Here is a 12,665-nt window from a genome sequence, read left to right on the forward strand (position 1 = left end):
TTTCGACGAGTTCCCTCAGTCAAAAGTCATGTCTTCATCATGATTTTTTACCAACTAATCATCCAAAAAACTAAATATATTAAATCTAAAACCATCTGATCAGCAAACCCTCACATCTGAGAAGCTGTAACCAGTAAATGTTTGCCATATCTGTCAAGGGACAGCTAAAGTTTAATCTCAGAACCTAAATATCCAACTAAAACATGTTTATCATATCATATGAAATCTCAAAAAGTATAGGAGCCCAATCCATTTTGGTTGGAAAATAGCAACAGACTGATAACAGAGTATCAGCAATGTTGCAGCTCTTGCCATCATTACTCACTTCCCCTCCAGGTGGGAAGTGGCTGGGTGGGATCATACTACTAAAGATGTACGATGAAGCTCAGATGATACAGATCACACACAGGAGGTCGGGTGCCTCTGAGTCGAGCTGCTTTCAAAGCAACAGCCAGAAAGGAAACCCAAAATATCCCATGTGATTGTCAACATGACAATACTCATCATCAAGAGAGCTAGGGAGAAGTTGCTTTAAGGCTTTTCTATTTTCAACATGTTGGGTGTTTGTGAAAGCTGCTGTAACCAAACAGAGGGGAAAGAACTATGAAAGGAGGAGGAAGGGGTGATGCTGAAGATGAGCGATATCAACTTGCTTAGCGATGGTGTAGAATAAATATCAATCACGTGGGAAATGAAAGATGTTGCCGTGACTCAGTTATGTCTGGGAAAGCACTGTTGGTAATGAGATAACTGTGAGGTGAAAGCTGATACAGCAAAGATTAAATTTCAACTTCATCATCAGTATGATAACAGTCATCCTCCTTGTTTTGATGCTTAACATTAGCAGTGGTGGTATTTCTTTATTCCATGCAGTAACATGAAATGCAGGATACTTAATTAGGTCTATAACATGTTAAAAAGCAGTGAAAAATATTACAATTTCCTAAAGCCCAATCTGGCATCTTCAATTGTCTCAAATATATTCAGTTTACAATCGTATTACACAGAGAAAGGCAGCAAAAACCTCAAAATTGACAAGCTGCCACTAGATAATGTTTGGCATTTCTGCTTCTTTTTAAGCTTCCTAAAAGGGTTCCTCCTCTCATCTCCTCTCACCCTATGTTTTTGCCCTTGCTGTAAAGTATTAGTGATGGATTTCTGGCAGGAGCAGTGGGCTCAGAGGGCACCTACAGCCAGCAGCACACAGCAGCATCAATCCTAAATACCTGTTCTGCCCTGAGGGTAAACTTGCATCACAACCTGTGCAGACAATGCCCCTCAAAGCAGCTATCCTTTCCTGTAATGAAATTTACAAAGCACAATATACTGTGAGCCCAGTTTAATTCACTCTAAAAGAAAACAGAAATTTACTTGCCAAAGATTAAAATAATCCAAGCATAGTCTATGACAATTCTGGAGTGCCAAAGATAATGTGGTGTTTGCTATCAAAAGTAAATGTAAACTCACACTGGTTAGCGTTCTTATCTTACTGTATTATAGATCAACAAACTGCATTCAAATATAATTTAAGTCAAGTCAATGTTGATTTGTATAGCCCAAAATCACAAATCACAGGTTTGTCTCAGTGGGCTTAAAGAAATAATAGAAGAAACCTCAGGAAGTGCGAAGGAGGGGCATGAAATAGACATTGGTGTACGGAATAGACCAAAAAAGCTCAATTACAGTTATAAGCAGCAAGCTTTCTGTCTTTTTGACAGAAATAGTAACATAAAACGAATTAAAATGACTTGGGGTTGACCACTGCTTACATAAATTGTTAAATGAAAATGTACAAATAATAACAGATCACAATGATGAGATTGATTGGATTGGGTCATCAGCATGATGAAAAAGATGATGGAGGTGGTTTTGGGCAGAGGACAGAGCAGAGCTCACAATTATTTTGCTAACAACTCCAGACCAAGCATTGATTTCCCTCCTTTGGTTACTCAGGAAGAAGAGGACAAGAAGTGAGGGCAGAGGCGGAAAAAAATCTAAAAGAGGAACTTTAACTTTTAAAATTGAGGACATTTGGAGAGGAGCACAAATATAGGCACGATTAAAATCAGTACTTTGCCCTCTCCTCAGCCTCATCCTTGGATTTCAGACATAGTACAATTTGATACTGCGATTCTGTCAAACCACTGCGGGAATCCTCTCTGACCTTTCTAAATCGAGTGTACAGTCAGTCTCTGGTAAACCGGGTGGTGTTATCATTTTGAATGTTTCCACTACTGCAGTCATCTTTCAGTAAGGACAGTCTTCATGGGGATGAAAAAAAACACATCTCCCTCCCACAAGATAACAGAAGAGTGAAAACATGTTTGACAAAGCCACTTTTGAATTCAGTATGAAACATAAAGTAGACAGAATGCTTGCTGTCCACACAACTGTTAATAAAAACACATGAAATGCTCTCTGTCTGCCTACACTCTGTCTACTGTATGTGTGTGTGTGTGTGTGTGTATGTGTGTGTAATGCTGTACTGTCTAAAGGTCTATTTTTCCAGTGATCTGACACATAGCTGTGTGAAAGAATACCAATCCCACCTCTAAGCTACAATCAACCTTTTCCCTATCAACTGGCATTATGCTGGATTACTGTGCTCTGCTCAGGCTTGCTTTTAAGGATGTACAAAACTAGCTCGTACAGTACATGACAAAACTGATCATGTCCCCCTTGTTTTACCTCCCACTGTACCGCACAGTACACCCAAGGCCACACACACATACACTGAAAAAAAAGAATTCCCATGCTAAGATTACACTACAATAAAGTCTGTAACCTTTTCACACTAAATTATCCCCTTTAAAAAGGTGCAATGGAGGCTTTCCCTCAGGGCCAAAAAGCGAAAATACACACTATATATGTTGTGACAAAGTGGTATTAAGAGCCTGTCTTGTAGCTGAGTCTATTAGCTGGACACTGCAAGAGCTTTATTGTGCTTCAGAGGGTAATAATACACATTTCAGAGAAGAAGAAATACGGCACATAAGGACCATAACACCTTTTATCCTTTACAGTGTAAAAAAAAACAAAAAGCAAAAGAACAGGAAAGTCTGCATGTGCTAAAGCTAAAACCATTTTCCCAGCACAATCAGGTTGGAGCATGTTTACACTGAGGAGTGCGTCCATGTTGGAATGGAGGGGAGGGGGTGGGATGAATATTTTTTCTCTAACCATGAATCTAGGCGTTTTTCTGTTCCCAAGGGGGCTCTGCAAATACCCTGCCTCCCCAAACACCCCTTACCACCACCTCCTCCTCCCTCTGCACACACTCCTTCTCTCCGTCCTTTCGTCTCCCTCCCCCCATGTGGGAGAGCTAACTGTGAAGAGGTGTGATTACCATCGATCTGTCCTAACACAGCCCATTTCCTCAGCCCCAGAGCCTCGGAGCTCCAGGCTGCCAGGGCCGCCACAAGTCCATGACCACTTGCTCCTGCCCTTGTCCAGGGACAGAAGCTTTTTCTGGGAAGGAAAATGTGAGGAAACTGGGTGACACGCCCAGAGCTGTTGACAGAGATTGTAAATATAGAATCTGAGGTTTGATATTAAGCAAATTAACTTGAAAAAGTGTAGACTGTAGAAAAGACATTTTGTCTTTCGCATTTTCAGTCTTGTTTGGAAGTCGCAAATCCAGCTGGATGACAAAATTGATGACCACTTCATTCTAGTTATCACTGCGCATGATGCTGGAGTGGCAGGTGGTTAAATGGAGGACAGGGAGACGGTGGTGGTGGTGGAGGTGGGGGAGAGCAAAAGAAAGTAATTATCAAGCCGTACAGGCGTGAGTCCCAAGGGTCAGCAGAGCATTTTGTGTGTGTGTGTGTGTGTGTGTGCTTGTGCGTGAAAGAAAGACAGAGACAGGGAAGGCAAGACAGCGCCATTTCAATGGGATAGGCCTTTATCTGTGAATGCATAAGGAGCACCTGCCATATATGCATAAATGTACACACCCACACACACATGCACAGGCCATGACACACCATTTGGTGCATTTAAGAGCCTGATGGAAGAGGTCTGGCATTGATGCACAGCAGGGGATTAATGGATGTGATGGTGGAGTTGGGGCGTTGTCACTTTCTCTCTTTCACTCACACACACACACACACACACACACACACACACACACACACACACACACACACACACACACACACACACACACACACACACACACACACACACACACACACACACACACACACACAGTGAATTGTGTTTGACCCCATGACATCAGGTGAACAGGAAGAGGGGGAAAAACTGTTTTTAAACTACATTTACTGGTTAGTAGTAGGTGTAAGAAAGGGAAAACTACTCATTCACTGTCAGATTGTGTGTATGAATAGTCTTCTCTGCTGCCTTTTAAACACTAGTTGTAGCATCACCTGTCGTCCAGGTTTCTATTCTTGTCTTTCTTTTCTCTCCTTCCATGTTTTCAGAATGTCACCTTTTCCCCTCTCTCCTTTCTGCATCTCCTCCACACCTGCTCCCCCCTTGGCCTCTCTTTCTCTTTCTCTCCCTCTGTCCCTGCCTCATCAACTCCACACTCCCTCATCTCCTCCTCTTTCCCTCTCTCCCTGTCTTCGGCCTCCCCTCCCCCTTACATACCATTCAGCCCTGTAATCACATCATTAAGCAGCATTACTGTATCCGTAACTATGTGTGAATAATCTCACGGTGAGCTGCACTTACTGCACTGCTCTCTTTTGTGTGTCACCCTTTAACATCGGAGGTCAGTTGGTTCTATTTAAATGAGATGAATGATGGCGAGGCAAGTCTATACTACAGTTTGGTACAAGTTGGTGTTGCTTCACTTTCATGGAAGCATTGGATATGCTTCTTTACAACATCTCCTCCACTGAATTTCACTATCCTCTCATTTGGCTGCTACATGAGTTGGCATTGAATTTGAGCTTGCAATCGGATATGAGAAATATCAGCTTATATTTACAGCGTGGAACACCTATTAAACTGCAAATATAGTACTGTATTATGATGAGAGGACTTTTTACCCTCTGTTACTAAGCAGCGTTGGGGAATCATGTGTTTCAGATGCCAACACATTGTGTAGCCTCTTATCTTTATGCAATAAACTGTAGCTTATGTATTTACATGCATACTACATTATATTCTCTGTTCCTGCAGCAGCAGGATATGTTGTTTCTGTGTTTGGATTAGAAAGTGCCACTATTTATTGTCAATGTAGATTAATTGGTGGATTATTTCAACAGTTAATAATTTGGTCTATAATAAATCATTAAATTTCCCAAGATGATGCCATCAAATTGCTTATATTGTCTAACTAACACTCCAAAACTTTAAGATATTAAGTAAACTGTCACATGAGACTAGCAATGCAGAAAATGTGCACAATTGAGAAGAATTATTAATGCTATAATGTTATATTCAATTATCGTAATAGCTGGCAATTACTTTTTTGTCAATGGACTAATCGATTAATCATTTCAGCTCTGGATGCAGACATTATGTCAGTAATTCTCTAAAACAAATTACATGCCGATTATGTGTATGTAAACACATATTTTGTGAAATGAAAGACATCACGTGTAAACAACAATTTCACCGTTGATATCACATGTGAAATGAAGAATTTACATTTAGGCACATGTGGTTTCATTACATTTATGATGTGAAATATCCAATAAAATCATGCATAATCAGCTTTGTCACAATGATTAATATTAGACTGTTTATATTTTGGATATAGGTGTCTTTTTGCATTTGGCTCCAATTTAAACTGAGTGAGAAGGGTGAGAGGGAGGAAGAGGAGGGACAGTACACGTAGCCTGGGAGAGAAGCAAGGAAGACTCCACTCACCTTCAAATGACCTTTAGGCTTACGATCATGCTCTCGCCTCTCTCTCTAATTCTTTCCAGCCTCTCCTTATCTCTCACTCTCTCCTCTCTTTCACACACATGCTCGCTCTCTCTCTACATCTATTAGTCCTTATCTCTTCCACTCTCTTCCTACCTCCATCTCTCTTTCTCATCGCTTTTCCCTCTCTCTGACTCTTTAATGCACACACACTTTATCCAGCACCCATGTGTCTGGAGGAAGAATGACAAAATTTAGTGTTGAATGAAAAAAAAGAGACAGACCAGCAACCACAACGAGACAACATGGATTTTTTCCCTATAGGACAAACAAATCCCCACACACACTGGTTTCCAGTTACGATGGCTCCCTAAGAAATCCCATCACCACAGACACGCACATGCAAACACACACCCCCCCCCCCCCCCCCCCCCCCCCCAGCTGTAGCTTTCTGTGAGGACCCTCGAAGTGGTGGATCAATAATTAGAACAATCCCTATTACACGCTCTCATTTCCCCTTAGAGACTGGAGCTAATGTAGAACAATAGCAGCATACAGTAGTGTGAGGACGCCGTGTCACTCATTGGAGGATCCTGCACGTTTCTGGTCATGTGAAATACAGGAGCGTGGATTAAAATGGACTGAATAACTTATATGATGATGATGTGTGTGGATGAGAATGCATACAGACATCAAAACACACATTATCAAGATTGAGGAAGTGATATTGATTCCTGCATTCGAAAGATTTAATCTATGTAGTTTGATCTATAGATATCAGACCCAATCTAGGTTTGATCAGTCAGAAAACGTCAGAAGTTGGTTGCTGATGACATTCTGGGTTTGATGCACAATATTTTCTTAATGAATAGAAAAGCAATGAAACACCAGCTCCTAAAAATAGGGCTTCATTATGGGTTGGTTTGAAGCTTTAATGTTTCCAGGCTAGCGAGTTCCTTCAAGTGCGAGTCAGTCAGCCCTAAAAGTGTTTCGTCAGGGAAGTTTATTGTTGGAAATACATAACTGACAAAATGAAAATGATTTGAAAGCATCTCTTTACAAATGTGACAGGCACGTAACACAAATATGGAATTTACATTATGCTTTAAATTTATTTCATGTTTTACTGTTAGAAGAGAAAAAGTTTCAAGGATGGTGACTACTTTATATTTTCTACATTGTCTTAACAGTATTTTGAGGCCAGTAAAGAATGTCAATAGAATAGACATCATTCGAGCTACCAGAGAATAAAAGAAAACAAGAAAAACACACCAAACAAGCCCTTTGTGTGTTTCAATTTCTATCTGTATGTCTTTCACTGTATAAACGTGTGAGTGTGTGTGTCTATGTCTGTGTGTTGTCTGTGTGTACACTCAGGATGGCATTTGCAATTTGACGTTCAGTTCATTTAGATTAGTGGACATTGACCGATGAAGCTATTCTCACTGATTAGGGTCACTACTGCCCCTCTGGGATTAATGCTCACACACACACACACACACACACACATTCTTATGAAGAGAAACTATATAAGGATAGATCAGAATCATCTAATCTGACAAAATCACCACATCAAAGTATATAAAAATGCAATTCAAGCTACATCAATTGCCATTATTTCCAACAGAAGCTTGGCAGCCTCCTGAAAGTTGGGCTTGCCGGCCGTCCAGCCGGTGGCCATCTTGATGGTGAAAACATTTTGTAGTACTGGGAGGAGTTCCCAATGCCAATGCAATTAGCTGAAGCATGCATGAGCGCTGAATTCATTAACCTCCATCTTTTATGGGCTGGTGGTGGGGAGGAGGAGGAGGCGATGGAGTAGGTGAGGGGGATGGAGGAGGGATACAACACGCGTCCCGGCTTTGTTTCAGCCAAACCAGAAAGTGACGTGGAGAGAAAGAAATGAAAAATAGGAGATGAATCTATTGAAATATGCACTGATATGTTTCCTGCCTCCCTGCCTGCCTGCTTATAGCCTCATGACTCTTTTTCCCCACGGTTAATTTTTCCTCGGAAGACTCTTGCTGTGCCACTGTTGCCATGGGCTTGCTCTGAAGGCTGCACAGGGCTGACATCCAATTTCAACATTGCCACTCGTCTTCCACCAGTCCTTCCAAAGTCTTGCTTTCGATTCAGCACTGTGATCCAGATTCAGACCTCTAATGAACAGTGATAACGGTGATGAATGGTGATGACATTCACCTCTGATGAGCGAGACGTGCCAGTGATCTCTGGAATTTTTAAATGAAGTGCATCAAATTTTCTCAAATGCACTTTCGTCAGTTTAATTTTTTTGAAAGCTTCCAACACAGAAAATAGTACAACACTGGCGCTCGAGCACCAAATTTACTCGCAAGATTAAATTCCATTTGATATACGTGAGAATAAGCCAATGAAAAAAAGCTAGCACATGGCCCATATAAGCTCTCTGAGAGAAACAATAGGTACCAACGCACAATCTGTGTACCGGAACGGTGCATAAAACTGGGACACGGCAGCAGGAAACCTATGCTTTGCTTAGCTCTTCCTCTCTCTCAGGGAATCCATTGGGGGCTCCTGGCTCTAGATAATGTCATTAGAAGTGAAGCAGCTTGGAGATTTTATGTAACAGTGTAACAGGGGTTTCCCGTTCAGATGACCAATGCGACTACTGACTGAGTGTCCACTTCTTTCCCCTCCCACGCCAGTGAGCTCTCTCTTCTCTTTTCCTTGTTGTCTGTCTCTCAGGTTAGCATACCACTATTCCCAGCGTGCAAATGGTGGGAACTTTATCTTTACCGCTTTGATGATGATACATACTTCAAACAAACAAACACACACACACTACATCTATAGCAGAGGATCTGGACACCCTGGACCTCATTAGCCCTACACTGAACTGATCGGTGTCTAAAAAAGCAGCTAATATGCATAGTCTCATCTTTCTCACATTTCTGCGTTTTGATAGTCATATGATTATGTTGTATTCTAAATTTCGATGGGGAAAAAATGACAAATCATGAGGGAAATACTATTTTCCAGGTAACAAGGGACAAACTGTGATCCAAATGTAAACAGGAAGCAGAAGACAAGGCTGGAACCTCATAATTAATTCATCTTATAATTCACAAACTATTAGCAAAAAAAAGATCTAAATCGAATACTACTACTACTAATACTAAACTTAATACTAATAAAGTATTCATGTTTTCTCACACTGCTGTAAAACAGCTTTATAGTTTCAGTTATAATCAGTTAAGACCTGCAGATTTTTCATCAATGAAACACTTGAGTGATATATGTGAATGCAGCTGTGATTAATATAGGAAAACAAGAACTGGGCTTTAAAAGCTGATGCTGCTCAGTTTCATTGGAGTAAGCCAAAAAGGTAGAATATTTTGCAGCATGTTGTGTCATACACAGTAACCCACCTGCTTGTTGCAGTATAGGAAGACACACCACTCTACATTTACAAGAGTTCTCTACAAAGAGTTTTGTAGCAGCTCCATACCGTCTAAATATAGTGTCTGTAGAGCTGTGAAAACAGTGACTCAAAGCCATTTGTTGCAGAAATGTGCACCAAGACAGCCAAACAGTTTAGTACAGTGGCAACAAGACAGAAATAGAGGGTTTGAAGTTGAATAATCGAGGGAAGTTGATGATATAACTCACATATGGAGGGAATTTCTTAATAATAGTAATAGTAATTCATTGAACTGAAAGGTCCAATCAGCAACAAATTGAGACAGCTGTATTATTGGGAGTGAGGTCAATATGTGCACAGTCATTCTCATTTCCTGGTTTTTGTTGTTGTTTGATATTGTTTAAGTTCTCAAGTAAACAAATAAATGTCAAATAAATGAACTTTGGTGTTTGACTTTGCTTTGAGACTGTGTTAAACAAATGTAGCAGTGTGAGCCCAATGACAGCACTGATATAATATAAAGAACTCAAAGGAAGAGATATGTGAATGGACGGAGGGTTGGTGGGACAAGAGACAAAAAACCAAAAGGGACAAAGACACAGAGACAGAGAAGGGAAAGCTGTAGAGAAGAGTAAACCGGTGTGAGGACAGAGGGAAGGACACAGGACCGGCTGAGGTGGGAAGAGAAAGCTTATTATACTCATGGATGGCGTTATGCACAATCCAATCAATACACCCAGCTCCTCTCCTCTCTCCTCTCTCTTTCTCTCCTTTCTTTTCCTCTCTCCTCCTCTCCTGTCTACTGAAACTTGACCCTTAGTAAGAACTATAAAACCTCCTATACATCAGCATTTCATATCATTTTCACACACGCATGCCTATATGTATCTACACATGCACACAATCACAGAGAAAAGGGGGGCGCATGTGGATTTAGGCACATGTGCAGATCTTAAACATGCTCCACTGTACAGAAAAGCAGAAATGTCAATTCACTTGACCTTATGAATCTTTTTTTAAATTTCGGTTTGGAAAAGATTCGGCAGTGGTGGCTCACTTCTTGTTTATGCTCAGGTCAAATAACGTCGCCAGCAGCATAATTCAAAACCAGGCACCCATGGGCGCAAAGAACAGTAAATGTCATTGTTATTGAATGGATCTCTCACGGTCAAATCTGCCCACATTCAATACGCAGAATGTAACGAATGCTTTTGCTTAACACTAGAATTTAACTGTGCACAATTTATGTTGATACACAAAGGTGAATAGTAAACTCTTAATGCTCCTATTTCAAGTAGTAGTAGCTGACAGTCTGCTATAATGTTTTTACATGAGTCTACCTCACTGCTCAAGTAAAGACAACTGTGTTCATCTGACATGTAAGAAAGGAGGAAGAGGAGGGAGACCCACGTGCATTTCAGCTCCCCCTCCATCATATGAAAAGCTTTGTCATCAATAAATCAGTCGTGTATGCATTATACATGGCTGTCTGTGCATCCGAGCACATGCACACATATATACACACGCACACCACACAAGTAAGAGTCAACGTAAACCCACTAAGGCACTCACACACTTTTTCAAAACCATGATCAAGTCCAAAAAAAAAAAAAAAAAACAGTACGAGAGGAGTTTTCTGCATCTTGCCCAGTTTGACAACATCTGTTTTGATTTGCCATTTGAAACAACTATGTGTGCATGCCCCTTCACTCTTTCTAACTCCCACCATTCATCTTATTTGTTACAGTGAACACAACAGGGTTAAGTTATTGAACACTCGTCTACTAAACCATTCACTAACTGAACAGGATAATCACGACCACTGAACCCTTCATTTCTCATCTAGTATGACAAGCCATGTGTGTCGGGCTTTACGCAAACAATATTAGGACATGCAGGAAGAGTCGAATGGAAGACAACAAAATACTCAGCGTGTGCAGCTTTCACTACATCGAGAGAAGGGCAGCTAAGATTATCACACACCAACACGACTAATAATGATCAGGTGCACGTATAGAAAAGACACACAAACATGTGCAAACACTTCAGATGCACATCAGCGACACACACACACAGATTACACACACACACGCACTACACATGGAAAGAGATGCTTGATGCTTTTTTTAAATGCACTGCATGTCTTGTGTAAATATGAAACAGAGGCTCCACATGTGTGTTTTGATTCAGACACAGATATGTACATAAGTGTTATGTGTGACGAGGCAACCTCCAAGCTCGGCTGATCTAGATACTCAAGCTGTGGGAGATATACAGATGCTCGCACACACACACACACACCACACACACACATACACACAGAGTCACGCTCCAATGATGCTTGTGGAGCGGAGCAGATGAAGCCACCAGCCAGCCCTGGTCTGTTACCTTTCTCTTTTGTTCCCGGGACGCTGCTCTCCTGCTCTTCCTCCGCTTCTCCTTCTCGTCCTCTAATGCATTCACATCCACTTCCCCCCGATTCTTCTTCAATTGGGAGGCCGCGTGAGCCATGATAGGTAATAAAAAAAACCGATGAAGCACCACACACTACACACGCGTGCCTCACCTGAAATCCCAGAGAAGTTCAGGGGCTGTAATTGACAAAACTGGGATCTCAGAGGAAAAAATCGGGGTAGAAAAGGAAAGGGGGGGAAAGGGAAGAAAAATGCCCTCCTTGAAAAGGAGAATGGAGAAGAGTAGGGTTTCTTTTATGTATATATGTGTATATCCTGTGTGTCCTTTCTTTTGGTTGTTGCTCTGGTCTGGTCTGCCCTCTCTCTCTTTTTCTTTCAAAGTGATGGAAAGACTGGAGAGAAGAGACATCAGCTTCTCCTTGTCTCCTCTTCCTCCTCCTCCTCCTCGTGTGTCATCCACTGGCAGTGTGAGAGGAGCGCGTCCAGGAGAGGTGAGGACAAACCGGATGGAGAGAAAAGAGACACGAGCATCACCAGCACAGAGGTGGAGGGAGGAGAGAGAGAGAGAGAGAGAGCATGGAGGGAGGGTGCGAGGGGGATGGTTACCATGGCAACCACGCTCTGTTTCAGTCTGTCCTCTCTCTCTCTCTGCTCTGGTCCCTGCTGCTGAACCTTGCCTGGTACTCCACTATGCAGACCGGTGTGTGTGTGTGTGTGTGTGTGTGTGTGTGTGTGTGTGTGTGTGTGTGTGTGTGTGTGTGTGTGTGTGTGTGTCTGTGTGTGTGTGTGTGACATGACAGAGATAAACTGCTTGTGAGTGAGTGAGTGAGTGAGTGAGTGAGTGAGTGAGTGAGTGAGTGAGTGAGTGAGTGAAGTAAAGGCTCGGGCAAAGAAAAGAGAAGAAACGATGGCGTCCAGCAACAGCAGAATGGATGACTGTGTGTGTGTGTGTGTGTGTGTGTTTACACCCCCCATCTATCCACCATCACACAAACATACACACATGAAAC

General features: G+C 41.7%; 1 protein-coding gene across 1 annotated transcript in view; it reads right to left on the reverse strand.

The window, feature by feature from the left end:
- LOC128373221 (ankyrin-3-like) overlaps positions 1-11,752 on the reverse strand; it is a 93,483-nt gene extending 81,731 nt beyond the window's left edge. The window contains exon 1 of the mRNA XM_053333514.1: positions 11,630-11,752. Within this exon, the coding sequence (XP_053189489.1) occupies positions 11,630-11,752 (123 nt within the window). The remainder of the gene's footprint in view (positions 1-11,629) is intronic.
- Between the last annotated feature and the right edge of the window lie 913 nt (positions 11,753-12,665).

The sequence above is a fragment of the Scomber japonicus genome, chromosome 14, assembly GCF_027409825.1.
Source record: "Scomber japonicus isolate fScoJap1 chromosome 14, fScoJap1.pri, whole genome shotgun sequence".
Lineage (NCBI taxonomy): Eukaryota > Metazoa > Chordata > Actinopteri > Scombriformes > Scombridae > Scomber > Scomber japonicus.